This window comes from Belonocnema kinseyi, chromosome 10 (genome assembly GCF_010883055.1).
Source record: "Belonocnema kinseyi isolate 2016_QV_RU_SX_M_011 chromosome 10, B_treatae_v1, whole genome shotgun sequence".
Taxonomy (NCBI): domain Eukaryota; kingdom Metazoa; phylum Arthropoda; class Insecta; order Hymenoptera; family Cynipidae; genus Belonocnema; species Belonocnema kinseyi.
In genome coordinates this window covers 110,820,737-110,838,671 of record NC_046666.1, presented here as the reverse complement: position 1 = coordinate 110,838,671, position 17,935 = coordinate 110,820,737, and the positions used below count along the sequence as shown (strand labels likewise).

General features: G+C 37.9%; 1 protein-coding gene across 3 annotated transcripts in view; it reads left to right on the top strand.

Annotated features, from left to right (window-relative positions):
- The first annotated feature begins 1,373 nt into the window (after window positions 1-1,373).
- Window positions 1,374-17,935, top strand: part of LOC117181431 (probable ATP-dependent RNA helicase DDX46) — a 186,119-nt gene continuing 169,557 nt past the window's right edge. The window contains exons 1-2 of one of the 3 annotated variants that reach the window (XM_033374082.1): window positions 1,374-1,446; window positions 1,593-1,640. In XM_033374082.1, coding sequence (XP_033229973.1) covers window positions 1,442-1,446; window positions 1,593-1,640 — 53 coding nt within the window. In that variant the 5' untranslated portion in view covers window positions 1,374-1,441. Of the gene's footprint in view, window positions 1,447-1,592; window positions 1,641-3,412; window positions 3,503-12,964; window positions 13,103-17,935 lie in introns of those variants that run through there. The other 2 variants (XM_033374081.1, XM_033374080.1) reach the window with 2 other exon arrangements.

Here is a 17,935-nt window from a genome sequence, read left to right as displayed (position 1 = left end):
AATTCAGCGATACATACATGTCAAACTTTTCTAACCTCAAAAAAATTTTCTATTGCTTTACCGTCATATTTTACGAAGAATGAGAAAACAAGAATTTGACTTCGTAGTACGATGAGGACAGCACCTCGATAGGGCAAAAAATGTGATGTCCTATATATATAATTCCCCACTCCGACGCCCCGTACCGCATCTACGTTTATAATGTCTTTGCCACAACCAACTACTGTAAATAGCTCTGCCTGCCCGGTACGTGACGAATACAAAAGGAACATTATATTACCGTCGCACCACTCTTAAAAGGACCACTAAAAGGATCTTGAAAAGGACCCAAATTTCTCAAACTATCTCCGAGAATATTTTGTTTCAAATCGACTTTGTTTATAGACTCAAATGGGCCAGGCTATTTCGCTAAAGAAAACTCAGAGATTTCTTTTGGTAGGGTTCTTTATAATTCGACGAGTTGAATTTTGAAAATTGTATTATAATCTAATATTTGATAACCAACAAAATCGGAATTTTTTCACGGAACTAAAAAGCAATAGACAAAAGTTGAGATAAACTATACTATGCATTGCGATTGAAATTGGAATCTTCAATTACGTTAAGAAATGAAAACCTAGTCCTGATTGATTGAGTTTTTGATCGCGGGGAAAAAGTTTTCTTCAGAAAAGGATAACGAGATTCTAGTGAATAGCGAAATAATTTTTAGGTTAGAATTACCAAGGGTTTCGAATTCGGCTTTTTGTGCCAATATAATATCGAATTTTCAATTTAAAAAAACTTACCTCCTGCATATGGGGATGCTAAAGAAGCATAAGAATTTTTTTAATCCCAAGCGGTTCTATTCTCGTAAATTCGAGATTGAGTATGAGGATGCCGCACTGTAAAACGCATACAAAAAAAGAATATTTTTTTTTCGATAAACGATAATATTTTGAAGAAATATTCATGGTGATGCAACTGAGTGCTTTTAATACTATGTGTATTAATTTCTTTAAGTCTTTTGTATGCATTAAATACATTTTCGTGAGAATGCTGGAAGTCTAATTTTGCACTGCTACGCTTTGTTTCTTTTTCACGTAATTCGAAGCTCAAATCATAGAATTTCAGTACTCTATCACTTAATAAGAAATATGCTTTTTATAATTTTTCATGAAATTAATTTTTAACTTAAAATTATTGTATTTAGATACAATTTTATTCTTAGGAAAATTGAAAAAACTTCCATTCGTTCGTTTCACCTATTTGAAAATGCCGCTCACTTCTTCAACATGGCGGCGTAGCTGGTATCGTTACTGATTAGCCACATTTTTTTACTTGCGCGTGGCTAGACCTTCAGTGGGTTGGATCATGGGTCGGATCGTATCATACTCATGGTGGGTGATGAGCAATATGCGAGTACACATACATGGTTTTCATATATATCCATCGAACTGAATGAATGAGGTTAGATTTCGATAAATAAACTTCTTGGTCAGAGTTTTGGAAACATCAGATAATTTTTATCCATACATAAATATTAATTTTGATCTGATTCCTTGATAAAAATATTGATACTCTATTTGTGGCGTTTCATAAATTGCTCCTTTAAGTATCTGCAAGTTCAACAGCGTTACACCTATGGTACGGACAAGTGAAAAGTAAGTGAAAATAAAGCTCCAACATTATCATTTTCAGATTATTTTAGCTTATAATATATATTTATATGATGCATTATTCAATATATGTACATTATGGAAGGGGAGATACCCAAACATAGGTGTGAAAAAAATTTGTGTTACGTATACGATACCCTTCAATTTTACTTTCATCGAACTTCCCGTGCCGGCAAATCCTACTGTATATTATATTATCGACCAAAATAATGTATCTTCTTCATCGCATTTATTTTAAATATCATGACCGAATATGAATACCATAGACCCCACATAGTGAGAATCAACAGGTTAATAAATTTGAGAATTCATATAGTTTATTCTTTTCCTAAGTAAACTTAAAATTACATTTTTTGTTTTTCCGGAATATTTTTTTTCAACTTTAGCAAAATATTACAACGTTTCACTATTTTATCAGAAAAGAAGGAAGATTAATGTGTAAATATAATGTCATATCATCAAGAACCCCGAGAACTAAAAATGCACTAAAATTATTCTTCACTTCTCACAGAAGAGTGTCACATTTTAATTCCCCTTTTTAAGGTCACGCTTTAACAATGTTTTTTAGTTACTAGTCACAAAATAATGATTGGTCATATTTGAAACATTTTTTCCAGATCGTCATCCTTAAAATAGGGCGTATCTGTGACAAAGTCATAAGAGAGTGATTGGTCGTATTTTGAACCCTATTTTTCAGCTCGCCCTTAAAAAAATACGAGTAAGTGACTCGTCACGGAAGAGTTATTGGACATATCTCGAACCTCTTTTATATATTGTCATCCTTAAAAAAATGCGTGTATTGAAGAGCGATTGGTGACAGCTCAAACGTTTTCTCCAGGTAGCCCTTTAAAAATATACGTGTCAGTGACTTGTCATAGAAGAATGATTGTTCATATCTCGAACTCCTTTTCCGTGTGTCACTTTAAAAATTACATGTCAGTGAGTGATCACAGAAGAGTGATTGATCATATCTCGAACCTCTTTTTCAGCTCGTTGCCCTTTACAAAATGTGAGTCAGTAACTTGTCATAGAAGAGTTTTTGGTCATATCTCAAAACCCTTTTCCATGTCGGCCTTTAACCCTTCGTCGGGCATCTATGACGAATTAGTCAATGCTTCGTTTTCCCTTTTCTTGTATCTCGGAAGGGAGAAGTCGGCGAGCTTAGGAATCTCCGTTAAAAAAAATGTCAGGCATAGTTTTCGAATACACCAACGTGCGTCAGTATTCGTTCATATCCTGCCGATTAGCAATAGGTGAAAATCTTAAAAAGAATTGAATTTTTTCCCCAATTTCTCCTTTTCAAATTACATCAGTTTGTGGTGATAAAATAAATATGGTTTTTGAAACCGATTTATATAAAAGCAATTGCTTTTGAAAGACTAAAATATAAAGAGGTAATCCCAGAAATATTCTTTCTTAATAACAATTTACCGCCGTGATATTAATTTTTTAGTAAAATGGTCAAAATTGCACGTTGCTTATTGTTTAAACTTTTTTTTTATTGTTCAAAAATTTTCAATCTAAAACTATTGGAATGTCAAGAAGAGACTTATACATTTTTTGTAATTTTCTGACACCTAAGTAGTTTAAATAAAGCTAATCACGATATCGTCATAGATGTCCGACAGTGTGCATGAAAAAATAGATCCCCGACTACGGGTTAAAAAGTACGTGTGAGTTATATGTCGCAGAAAAGTGATTAACTAAATCTCGAACTCCATTACCAGGTCGCCCATGAAAATATGCACATCAGTGACTTGTCACCGAAGAATGGTTGGAAACATCTCGAACCCTCTGCCAGTTGGCTCTTCAAAAAATGCTTGTCAGTTGCTGGCCACAGAAGTTTGGTAAAATGTAATATTATATAAAATTGAGAAATCGGGATCGAAGTACCACCATGTGTTGAACAATTCACAAATTGGTGCCAAGTCCATCCAATCCATCCAAGCCTACCCCCCCCCCGGATATTTCTGGATTCCCCCGGCTGACATAACGTCTCCATCCTCGCCCAGACAACTGGACTCACTATGTCTCTGCAGCATTGCATCTTTCATTCAACTTCACTAAATCGAGCAAAACCCGAGATCTCTAGAGCTGAGCAGAAAGTGGTGGTGGAAGTAAAACATATGCTGCTTGAGCTGAAGTCTGTATCTTTTTCAGGCCTTACCTATGTAAAGAGAGTATGGTTTTCGAGTTTCTTTATGAAATTACGTATCACGATTTAGGTTAGTTTAAAACAAAGGGGAAGGGTGGAAAGGAAAAGTAGGTAACTGACAAAAAGGCAATTGCATATGAGAGAAAAAATGGTGTAAAATCGAAATCCCGATTTTAAAAAAATGTGAGGAATCTCTCAAATTAAGGGATAGGTGAGGGATTTGGATCGTCGAGAAAACGGGTGAAGTCAATGAAGGGTAGACAAATTAAATGTAGTAATTGCGGTTTATTTAACCTACACTTACACAGTTGGAGACTGCAGGCAGATTCTTCTCTCCAAGGTGCGAACCTGGCGGCAAAGCGACGTCATTGTCCAAAGGGGTTGGTTTCGGAGCTGTAACGGGTACCAACTACCGGAACGTGCAGTGAGAACAGGACTGGGTTCTCGGTGCCCGGGTTTTGGGTATTAGCACTAGGAAGTGGTATTCTCCCCACTCCTAGTTCTGTATTCGCAGGCTCGTTTCATTGTGGGGCGATTATAACTTTTTTATAAGCCCCCCCCCCCCCCCTACTTGGGACAGGGTTTATTTTTTAAGGATAGCCACGCACCTTCCCAATTTCATGTTGAACGTAAAACTGTCTTCTTCCTTATTTTCCTCTTTTCTGAATGCAATTTTCATGACGTCCTTAAATTCTTCCTTTGTTTCGACCCAACCTCCTTTTATATATTTTGTTCTCTTTGAATCCGGAACCGTGCAATAGTTTTTGGCCCGGTTTGACATTTCACCACAGTAGATGTGAAAGCTGTAGATTTCCACAGGAACCATCCTCTTACAGTGACGACATTTCCACACTTCGATGTCTTCCATCTTTTTTTTTCCAAAAAAAATTTAAAAATCCTGCCTCTCAAAACAAAAAAATAAAAGCAAAATAATATTTTTCTCTTCACTCCTTTCTTCTTATATTATTTTGCTCAACCTTCTGTGTAAAACTTGATTTGAACTCTTTTTCAAGTTTTTACGTGAAATTGTCCATTTTAATTTTTCTTGCTCCACATTAGTATCTTCTTTCGCTATTTATTTAGTGTAAATTGTGATTTTTATGCTGAAATTACTTAAGTAACTGTGCCTGTTGTCTGTGGAGGGCATTGATTGTTCTGTGGTGTATATGTTTAAGTAGAAAATTGTTTATTAAGTTTTATTAATGTATGTTTGAAATGAAATGTGAAATTGAAAAATTGAAGTGAAAATAGTGGAAATTGTTTATTCCCCCTTTTCTTTTCTTTGTTTTTTTCCTTGTTTTCAGATTTCTGTCTCCCAATCAGTCCAAGATTGCTCTGATTTTTCAGACAAAGTTTCTAAATCTTTCTTGTCTTTCTCCAGGTCCTTTTTATTTTTCTTTATATCTCTTCTATTTAAATTCTTTGCCTCTCATTCTGATTTTCTTAATTCCCTTTCTCTCCTCATTCTCTCTGCTAGTTTTTTCCTTTTCTGTCCCTCAGCACAAAATTTTTTTCTGTTTTTTAATTTATGTAAGAATTCCTCTTTTTCTTTCTGCTGTAAAACTTTTCTTTTCGGCTGATATTCCTCTATCTTTTTAATTACCTCTTTTTTTTGCTTCTTACCACTTAATTGTCTTTCTTCTTCTCTCCACTCTTGCATCGCTTCCCAGTCTTTTGAAGTAATCAAGCCCGCCTTTAAACGCTCAGCGTAAACTTTTTCTTGTGTTCTTTCGTGGTGCTTTCTTCTGTTTGTACTTGGAGGTAGGCTAACGGCGGCTCTTCTTCTCTGGAAATTCTTTCTAACCTAACTATTTCTGCTTCCCTTTTTTTTATTGCCCTATGTATTTCCCTGGCCATTTCTGCTTTTTTCCTCCTATCGATTTCTTTGTTTCTTACGGTTTTCTCTTTTGGGCTTTCGTTGAGTGTAGGTTGCAGCAAGTCCATCCACTTTCTGTAAAAGTGAGTCAGCAGCTGCTCACCCTGTAGGTCGGTGAGGCAATCCTTGCATTTTAATATGAGTCTTCGGTCCATTTTCCTGAAATTAAATGTTTTTCTACGTCTTTTGTTTTTGTAAATGTATGCGTTTGTGACAATTTTGTCGTTATTAGTGTTGTAAAAGTCAAATCATTTACATACATGCCATTTGATGCCTAATGATTTTCCTTTTTTATTTCATAAATTGTCGGTGAAATTTTTGCCTTTTTCAAGATTGGTCCTTTGAAGTTCAATTTTTAAGCTACTCCTTCCCCTTTGTTTGATCATGTCTTATTGCTTTTCAGAATTTGTTGGCCAATTTCAAAACGTATCGGCCTACGTCTAAGATTATAATATCTAGATTGTGTTTCATTTGCGGTATCTAAAATTTTAATTACTTCTTCCCTAATTGCTTTTAATTTTTTCATTATATCTGCCCATATTTAGATTCTTGAAATTCTGCTTTTATTATCTCAATCTTTATTTAAAGCTTGTATTGGTTGGAGTTCTCTACCTAAACTTAAAAAAGCTGGTGTAAATCCTATTGACGAATGTTTACTTGTATTTAATGCAAACTAGGTCATCTAAATTTTCATCACATGATTTATGATCTTTTTCTAAATACGTTTTTATTGCCGTTTTAATTGATCTATTGCATCTTTCAGTTGGATTCGCTTGTGCATGATATTTAAGAATTTTTAAGTGTCTTATACCAAATGTTTTAGTTAGATTAATTATTGATATGTTTACATATTCTTTTCCGTTATCTGTAAATAAAATTCTAGGCGTTCCCAATTCTGAAATTATACGTTTATGAAATTCTTTTTCAATCGTTGATGCTAATTTATTTTTAACTGGTATTATCTCCACCCATTTAGTAAAAATATCAACAAATACTAGAATGTATTGATTTCTCGACTTTGACATTGGCAATGAACCCATCGTATCTAATGCTGCTACTGTCCATGGTTCTTCAATTATTCTTTTCCCCATAAAACCTATTTGATTATTTACTTTCGGTTTTATTATCTGACAAACTTCGCATTCTTTTACGTATTTTAATGTTTCACAGTACATTCCGGGCCAAAAATAATTTTCTGAAATGTTTGCAAAAGTTTTTTCCATGCCTAAGTGTCCTGCTTGTTTATTATCGTAATTTTCAATTAAAACTTGTTCTCCTAATTCTTTTAGTATTGTTAGTTTCCAAGGGTTGCTATCTAAATTTAAGCTTGATTTTGAAGGGTCGGGCCTATAAAAATATAATTGATCATCGCTTATTCTCCAATTTGGACTTTCTTCTGGCTTATTTTTAACATGCATCATTTTAGTTTTGTACCAACTATCCCCAACTTCTTTAAAATCTTTTTCTTTCGTTTCTATTACGCTGGCTAAAATACAAGAAACTTTTATTTGATTTTCATTCGACCTTGATAACGCATCTGGGACATGATTTAAACTTCCTTTCCTACATACAATTTCAAAATCATACTCTATTAATTCTAAAGCCAATCTGCCGGTTGGATTTTTAAAATTATAAAGCTATTCTAAGGCAGTATGATCTGTAATGACTTTAAATGAGTATCCCTCTAGGTACGGTCTAAACTTTCTTATCGCCCAGACTACTGATAAACATTCTTTTTCTGAAGCAGAATATTTACGTTCTGCTCCATTCAGACCTCTACTTAGTAAAGTTATTACATAATTTTCGCTGTTTATTGCTTGTGTTAAAACAGCTCCTAACCACTGGTGTAGTCGTGACATGCCCAGCCTGGGGAAATTCCCGCCAGGAACACAGGTTCAACGTCCACCACTATTGCGGCTGGAGAGCGAGGGTGGTGGTAGACGCGTGGCTAGATGTTCTCTTCTCTGACCCAAGCAGGACCGCAGATACAAAATATCTGTTAGGGTGCTTGGGGTTCCTAACTTTTCAATATAAATTTGTAATGGTGACTAGAATTTTAATTATTTTATTTCAGTATGTTTACATTAATTTTCAAATAATGTAATTCAAAGGAGAATTGTGTAAAATATTTATTTATTTTACATGATTCAATATTTTAATATTACAGTTGTGGTTGACTGATACTGTTGAAAGTTTAACAATATATTAACATGATGGACAAGGTAGAAAGATAAGTTATATAAATGAAATGTTATACTGCAAGATGTATCACCCAACATTTCTGCACATCATGCACACAATGTAAAACACGGTGATACTAAAATGTGGTCTACCACCACTCTCGCTGTCCAGCCGAAATAGTGGTAAGCGCAAAACATCTGTTCCTGGCGGGAATTTCCCCAGGCTAGGTATGTCTGGTGTAGTCCTAAAAAAAGTGGCCTGTCGGTACATGCATAGAAACTTTTAAACACACATACATGCATATATATAATTAAAAATTTGTCATAAGGACAACCGCGGGATTTCGCCAGGAGCGGGTGCTAATCTGGCAAATTGCACCCGCTTCCAGCGAAATCGCGGTAAATTTTCAGCCACAACCACGTCTCACGACCGTGAGATAGGTGGTTACAGTCTATAAAGGAATCAATACGACGATCCAGCAAAAGCCTCGTGCACCCTAAGAACACGGAGCGACCCAAGGACAACCGCCTTCTGCATTGTTCCCGCAAGTGTTCTAGCATATTGTTGACACGCAGGGATGCTTTTTAGGCCATTAGCAAGTGAAAGCTTGGCACCTCCAAGAGCGCCGATGATAAGGACGATCAATTTAACACAATATTCCGGGTACAATCGTTGCAAATCCCTTATAAGGTCTCGATACCTCTCTTTCTTTTCATTCTCCTTGGTTATGTTTTTGTCAGCTGGTGCCGAAAATTCGATAACGAACATGATTCGCTTCTCGAAGTCAAGAAGCACCATGTCAGGCCTCGAGTAAGCAACAGAAACAATTGTCGAGGATATAAAGTTCGAGTATATGCGCCACTTCCCATTCTCGACAATTGACTCAATTTCCCTAGGAGCACTTAGAGGAGCGATATTAAGGTGAATGCCGTAGGAGTGACACAGATGGTAATGAAGCACTCTTAGTGCCGCATTGTGCCTTTGAATGTAGGTTCTTCCCGCGTGTGTTGGACAACTAGATAGTATGTGAGCTAAATGCTCGGGGTATGCATGGCACGCCCTGCAGCTATCATCGGGAATGTCTTGGCTCAAAATGTGGCGACAGTATGTTAAGGTGGAAATGACACCGTCTTGGCATTCAAAAGTGAAACCCTCCGTACCAGACTTCAATCCGGGCGATTTAAGGAAAGTAAATGTTATCTCACAAGACATTGACTGATCCTTCACGTTTCTGTGGAAGATACCGTGCATCCTCTTATCGAGGAGCTGTTCACGAAAGTTTTTTTCTTGTGCTTTCTTAATCCGATCTTTCAGCAGTGAGCACTCGAGATAGATAAGATTTGATGCATTTTACTCACCCCTAATACTGAAGTCAAGTCCGAGTGCTTCAGCAGCCTCCTCCGCTGCTTTGTACAGAAACGCTCCTTTGCCCACTTCTTCGTGATTCCTGACCATTTTAAGAAGAGGGTTTCTTCCATTTGCAACTCTATGTGCTGTACCCAGCACTGCGCGAGATGTACAGTCGCGGAACGGAAGACTTAAGATGCATGCTTTTGTTCATGTGTTCAGGTGAAAATACGGGCCAAATGCTGATGGGTTGAAGAAAACTTCTTCCACCAGAAGGTTTTGATACAATCTGGTCCCGATGCGGAATAGTTCTTCATTCCTCTTAATACTTTTTTCACCTCCTCGGTAGTGATGGGTGGGAATTCTTTATCAGGTGTTATGAGGGCAACACATAACTCCTTGAAGCTCTTTATATTTTCTGAGTCTTCGTCCAGTCTATGCTGAACTTCGTAGACTTCTCTCCAAAATACTTCGACCTCCTCTGATTTGGGTGGATGTTCGACAGTAACTGGAGGGTCTTGGAAGAGTCGAAATGGGTCAGAGAGAAACTATCAATTTTCTCTGACCCACCTCTCCCTTCGCTCTAAACTTCTCTTAGCGTCAGATAGTATCCGTATTCTCTCAACAATATGCTGTCTGATGGTCAGCAACTTTGACTTGTTAAGTGTGTGATGACGGGTCCGGAGTTCGCGCGCGAACTTTCGAACCTTGGCGGTAAAATTCCTGCCAGATGTGATGTAGTCAATCACACACTGAATGCGGGACGCGTACTGTCTTGCCCAGCGTATCTTTATGGCAAGTCGATGCATTCGTCTTTTGGTCTTATGATCAGCCGTTGGTTTTGTTTTATGGTTCGCATCGACCAAAGCTCTCGCTGCATTATACACACAATAATTGATAGCCCAGAGATCGGATTCTCAAGAAAAATGTCCACGAAGCTCGTCATCCATTTCAGCCAGATCGTTAGACTTGAGAGAAACCTTGGCGTTGATGTTTCTCCGGGTCGTAAAGCATCGCTCTTCATCTATTGGATGCCTGCCCGCGGTTGGTCTTAGTGTCGCCTATCTTTTTCTGTTGCCGGCTTGTTCTAGCTGTGGTAGAGTAGGCGTTCCGCTTACATAGCCCCTTTTACGGAGTAGTTCAGCATGGTTTCGCAGATGTTGCTGCGAAAAGTGCGATAGCTCCGGGTGTTTCTCGAACCACAGAGCATGCAGCCGTGCCATGTAACCCCGTTCAGGGGCCACACTCGCATCGTAGCACTCTAGCAAGTCGTGATTCTGTCGCTCCGTCCACCCAAAGTTTGCGAGATCCCGCCGCTCCATCGCATTGAATCCATTTTCATTGGCTCCCCCAGCTCTAGATTGGTCGGCATTGTTGGCCGACCCATTGTCGGGAGCCACCGTTCGAGACACCTCACCCAGGTGGGTGTTTGTCTGAAAAACTAACCGATCCCACCGAAACTCTGTAAAATTTCAGCCATAACCACGTCTCATTCCCGTGAAATAGGTGGTCAAAGTCTGTGATGGAATCAATACGACGATCTGACAAAATTTTCGTGCGCACGCAGCGACCCAAGGATGACAGCCTTCTGCATTTTCCCCGCGAGTGTTTTAGCATATTATTGACACGCTGGGATGCTTTTCAGGCTATTAATCAGTGAAAGATTGGCACCTCCCTTATAAGGTCTCTATACCTCTCTTTCTTTTAAGACTCCTTGGGTAAGATGTTTTTGTCAGCTGGTGCGGGAAATTCAATAAAAAGCATGGTTCGCTTCTCGAAGTCAAGGAGAACTATGTCAGGCCTGGAGTGTGCAACAAAAACAATTTTCGAGAATATAAAGGTCCAGAATTATGTATTATATATATATATATATATCGGCGGGATCTCGCGACCTTTGGGTGGACGGAGTAACTGAATCACGACTTGCTAGAGTGTTACGATGGGTGTCTGGCCCCTGAACGGGGTTACATGGCACGGCTGCATGCTTTGTGGTGCGAGAAACACCCGGAGCTATCGCACTTTTCGCAGCAACGTTTGCGAAACCATGCCGAACTGCTCCAAAAAAGGGGTCATGTAAGCGGAAAGCCTATTGTAACCCAGCTAAAACAAGCCGGCAACAGAGAAAGAGAGACGACACTAAGACCAAACGCGGGCAGGCATCCGATAGAGAAAGAGCGATGCTTTATGACCCGGAGAAATATCAACACCAAGGTTTCTCTCAAGCCCAAAGATCTGACTGAAATGGATGACGAGCTTCGTGGACATTCTTCCGAAGAATCTGACCTCTGGGCTATCAATTATTGTGTGTATAATGCAGCGAGAGCTTTGGCCGATGCGAACCGTAAAACAAAACCAAGGGTTGATCATAAGACCAAAAGACGAATGCATCAACTCGCCATAAAAATAGGCTGGGCAAGACAGTATGTGATTGATTACATCATACTGGGCAGGAATTTTACCGCCAAGGTTCGAAAGTTCGCGCGCCAACTCCGGACCCGTTATCACACACTTAACAAGTCAAAGCTGCTGACCATCAGGCAGCATATTGTTAAGAGAATACGGATACTATCTGACGCTAAGAAAAGTCTAGAGCGGAGGGAGAGGTGGGTCGGAGAAAATTAACAGTTTCTCTCTGACCTCATATTTAAAGTTGGAAGTAACTTAGCTGACCCGAAGAATTACAGGCCAATCACTTGTCTGAACACACTGTATAAGATATTCACAGCTTTTCTAAATAATAGGATTGTTCGGGCAATTGAATTTGTGTAGCAAGAAATGTATGAACAACGAGGCTCAAAGAAATGCGTAGCGGGATGTCGGGAGAACCTGCTCGTCGATAGATGTGTCTGCAGAGATGCAGCATTCTATCAGCGTGACCTATCGATGGCCTGGATTGATTATCGGAAAGCTTTCGATTCGATCTCCCATAGACTTATTATCTGTCTTTTAAAAAGCCTAAAGGTTCATCCGCAAATCGTGAGGTGCATAGAGAGATTGATGCCGCTTTTGAAAACCAGATTTACTATCTCATCTGGAAAAAATCGTGTGACATCTAACAAGGTCACCTTCCAGAGATGTGTCTTTTAGGGCGATACTATGAACCCACTTTTTTGCCTTATATTATTGCCACTATCTCTAGCACTTCGCTATTCCGACGGGTACCTATGCGGCGAACCTGCAGATCGAAATTACAAGGTCACTCATGTATTTTACATGGACGATCTTAAGATCGATGCTAAAAACAAAGAGCAACTACGTCTAGCTCTAAGGATTGTCGAGCGATATACTAAGGAATTTGGAATTGAATTTGGGTTAGACAAATGCGCCAAGGTTTATTTGAAGCGAGGAAAACTTAATGGCATCCCTGAAGACCCTGATCTCGTCGATAGAAACGCTATACGACACCTTTGCGCTGGAGATACTTATACATACCTGGGCGTGCCACAGAGCCGCATTCAGGATGTGAATATAACGGATACTCTCCGAAGCAGATACAAACGACTTTTTAATTTCTGATTAGTCTTCTCTTTAATGCATGTGCTTAAAATCAATCGAATTTTTTAATTTTCACTTAATTGTATGTTGCTTAAAATCGCCAGCCCCCCCCCCCCCTAAAGGGTTGCATGTCTTATTGCAGTATTTCTGAACGACTGTGTAATATTTTAATTTAATAATCATTTGTACGCAATTAACTTAGGGTTTCGAAAGAGAGCGCACAGACTTCTGAAAGGGACAAACGAATTCAAAAGCATGACCTCACTCAAAGTTTAAGACAGAGTTATGAAGATAAATGTTGACGAGCTTGCTATTTGAGCCTTTGACCAAGTACATGATCATCCCCCACCTAACTGACCCTTTTCACAGGTGGCACCTTTTGTTTATAAGGAGGTAAAAATTACGGAATTTAGCTTTTTTCTTCTTTTAAGTAAGATTTAAAAATAATATATTTGGAATCTATGAATTTTTTACGACTCCACGCTTATACAATTTTTCTTTAAAATTAAAAAATGGTACATTCTGAATATAGAGACATAGTTGTCCTTAATAATGGTGAGATTAATTATAGACTATAAAGTGAAGATGTTGGTTTGAAATCATTCAAAGTGTTGATTACTGGTCTGTGTATTTATTAAAGACGAACTAACTGCAAGATCCCACAGCATAGGTATTTAAGAAACAAGACGTTTCGACTATTCTTCTATAGTCTTCATCAGTATTACAATATAGAGACCATATATGACCTTTAGTCGATAAAGTTCCATATATTGAAATTAACTTATATTGAAACTAGGGATTGATAATCAATATAAGTTAATTTTTATATATGGAACTTTATCAACTAAAAGTCATGTATGGTCTCTGTATTGTAACACCGATGAAGACTATCGAAAAATAGTCGAAACGTCTTGTTTCTTAGATAACTATACTGTGGGATCTTGCAGTTAGTTCATCTTCAATAAATACATAGATCAGTGATCGACACTTTGAATTATTTTAAACCAACATTTTCACTTGTTACTGACTCTGGTCGACACAATTACACATTTAAGAAAATATAGACTTTAAACTGTTAAATCCTATAACAAAGACTTTAGACAGGAAGTTCCAAATAGTATAATCTGCCCATTGCCATAAATATAAATTTATTGTTGTCCTGAAGTGGGTTTGATTCATTCCTAAGATTGAATTCTTAATATACAGTGTGGACTTTCAGGACACAATTATGATGCAATTAAGTTTTGGGTAGAAAAGCTTCTACCCCGTATATTTTTATTGGCCCATTAGCCTATTTTATGTTAAACTATTGTCATTCTTATATTATTGCTTAAGTAAAACAATTAAAATTTTAAACTTCATCGAACAAATTACATATGTCAGAAATAAAAAAAGGTGGATTTCGAATATCTGCGTCTGAGATCACCAATTTCAAAATTATTTATTTTTTGAAGTTTAAAATGTTTACCTGCTTACTTGCAAAAGTCTTTTACTAATCGCAAACCGACCACCGTTCCATAGAGTATAGACCATTGATAAAAACCATTGAAATAAAGGACCACGCACACATCTATGGCAAATATGGAGCCGGTCTAATTGGCTGAAGTTTAACGTTTCATGCACAATAGAGTAGTTCAACGGGTACTCTAGGACTGTTTGACACCACGCTCAGGGATCACCCCGAACCTACTGTCCATTGGATATTTTGTAGTCTGCGGCTCTCTGAACAATAATATCTAGTTTAAAGGTCGACAAAAGTATACTTTTTCGTCGGTGTTGCATCGTAGGTCGCTTTTCATGCATACGAGAAGAGTTCAAGCGACCACAGAGGACTGTTTGGCACCACGCTCAGGGATTATGCCCAACTCTCTGTCCCTTTGATATTTTGTAGTTTAGGATCCCCCCAATAATAATATCCATGTCTAAATGTCGAGAAAAGGATACTTTTTCGTGGATATTGTACCAAGTTTAACGTTTCATGCACAATAGAGGAGTTCAACGGGTCCTCTAGAACTGTTTAGCATCACGCTCAGGGTTCATGCCGAACTCGCTGTCTCTTTGATGTTTTGTAGCATAGGACCTCCTGATCGATAATATTTATGTCATGCCCCACTCTGCTAATCCAATTAAGGAAATAAGTCCGAAATATCAAGACAATTTCAACACGATATCAGTGCACGATCCTGCCAATTAAGGCACGTTAATAGCCGTTATAGCAACATTAGTGTATGATTTGGTATTGATTGACGCTATGGTCAGTAAAGACAACAATGAGAATTAGTTTGCTCAAACGAGACGAGGTTTGGTATATTATTAATCATAGATCTGCTGGGTACTTTACTGCTGGCTGATGGCTCCCGTATCCAAAATACCATAATATGCTTGCTACATGTGCACATGGTCTGACTGTCCTGGCCCCAGTTTTGCAAGTACAGTAGTAACCCAATATTTGTTCATTGTTTTGTGCTTCATCCAACTGTAGCTCTTGATCATCGGCTGCTTGAACCAAGTTATCTTCTACATAGGATATCCAGATCACATATTTCGTTGCGCGTATGAAACGAGAATACTCTCGCACTCTAATTAAACCCGGTTCTTCGGCAAATTCGTCCAACTCCAAATCTTCCATTCGCTCGATGTCAAACTTATCTTGGATGTAAGCTCCTGCTACATTCAGCTGATAGGTTCCTACTGTTAGTTCCTTCAGATAACTCATATCCAGCCTAGGGAGATGAGGTACTTGGTGTTCATTAAGATAAATCCATCTGGCATTCCTGGTATGCAGGTTGTCAATTGTAGATCTGGCCTGGACGACGTTTGGACTGACGTGATTTTCGTAACATTGTTTGTCTAAGTCTACGGTCGCTTCAGCCATCTGTATGCAAGGACCATATTTGTTGAGGATCGCCCAAGTAATACGGTAAAAATCGCCGATGTTTAATGACATAGTTCATGTTTATGAGATTTCCGAAGAACTTAAAAACAGATTTTATGTGGCCATTTCATGCCACGGTACCACTATCCGCAATGATAATGTCATCATTTTCGAACCATTATCGCAGCTCAATAACATCGATTTCGAATTCATCAGTAAGCATGGTAGCATCGTTATTTCGAGAGTCAGAAAAGTAAGGTTCATGAATATCCAAAATATAGACGTCTGGAGCTACAACTAAGGCTGGCTTAATTAAGTGCAGACCTTTATGAACGCAATATGTTTGTCTGAGTGCTCTGCAATTTCTTGGTTTATGGATATATACATAAGTTCCATTTATATTGGCAATCACTTTTGGAACTTTAGGAGTGGGCTTATAAAGTTCATTTGCGAAGTCCGTTACATGTCTCTGTATATACTGCTCCTGTGTTAAATCCGTCAACCCTATGCTGTCGGGAACAAAGTGTCTCATCGAAGATTTTCTTAAAATAGAAATAATAAGACCCACATTTTGCCTACTATATACCCATCGGTCTTGTACAGCATCACGTGCAGCATCGCAATACGTATATATTACCCTGAATTGCTCGCGTGTTATGGGCCTGATTGAATTGAACTCTTTCTCTGAAAACTTTTCTTCATTATTAAAATCAGGATCATCAATCTTCGATAATTCACGTAGGCCTTCCAAGAAGTATTGCAATTGGGCACCAGAAAAGCGATAAGGCCTATTGCAAAATTCTAGACCTTGCAGTATGACGTTTGGTATAAAGCTACTCACATCCAAATGTTCAGGGCAAGAACGAGTTGATACCCGTACGTAAATATTTTTTAATATTTTTTTTTTTACAAAAGTCATTAAACCTAAATTTCACCGACAACCTGGGCACATCTTGCATTCTGTTACAAAATATACAAGAACTATTTCTTCTTTGTTTTAAAATACGGAGTTTCAGAGAATGAGGATCAAGTGCTAAATCATTCATCTCCATATTAAGACTTCGATTGCAGTTCAGGCTTATCCTCGTATTTTTATCAATCTCTTGAGGAAATATTTCATGTTCAGCACGACGATATATTGCGATTTGTTGTTTTTGCTCATTTTCTGCATCAGATATGTATACCATCGATCATGGCTGTAAGGCGATTGCACATATGCAGCAACTTTTTCTGACGGGCGGCATGACTAAATTCCAGGTATAAGGAAATTCTTCAGCGTTCCTTTTTATAAACTTGACTCCAATATCAAACAAACATTGCCCCGAACGAAGAAAATATAAATTTAATGTAGAATTTGTGTCAAGAGTAAATCACAAAGATTCTTTAAAAAAAAGGACATACATAATGTAAACAGTTTGGAAGTTAACAATGAGGTTGCCATGGCGGCAAACCCTTCTTTATTACAAGCTACCGATGCCAGAAATTTAAAAGTTTATCTAAGTGAGGATTTTTCATTATGACAACCGATTTCCAAAATCAAAGTTTCAAAATTGGCAAACAAAGGAGACTATGGTTCATAAACAAAACATTACGTGCATATTTTTTAATCAAATTAAAACGTGACGAGGTTATGGATTGAATGTAGTGCTAATGCTGTTGTAAAAAGAAACTATACGTAAGGGAGTCAACTCGCTCTTATCCTACCAAACATTTTTATATATGGTAGTTAAACTACCTCCACATACCATCCCCGTAGTTTAGTCTAGACGACGTAATTGACGGTCATTTTATATTATTTTATATTTTATTTAGTCATTTAGACATTTAGTCGACATTTAAACGTGCTCATTTGGGAGTGTCCCATCTGTGCACGTTAAAATGTAGATGTTCACAGATGGCCGGGTGCACAGTTGTGCGTGTGGCCAACAACGAACAATTGCCACCTGCAATTTACAGGACCTCGTTCATTAGTTTCAATAAGTGGGTACGCACTTAGTGATGTTCAATTACATTAAGTTTGTGTAAGCCTGATCCGAAAACTACCAATTGATAATTTACATTAATTAAACTATCCCCGGACACTTTTCTCATACATAAGTCTTGACGACGTAGTTGGTAAGACATGATTAATTAGTTTGAATAAGGAATTATGCCTTTGGTAATGTAACTTCAAATTCATTTTATCTTACCATGATTCGAAAACATGATTAAAGTCGGTAATTTGTTGTCGGTAGCGATCCGTATTCACCGTCTCACCAGGTTTTAATAAGTTGAAGTACACCACACCACACTGGTCCCACCAAACACAGAGCATTGTCTTACGGCCAAAGTGATTTGGTCTTGGAGTCGAT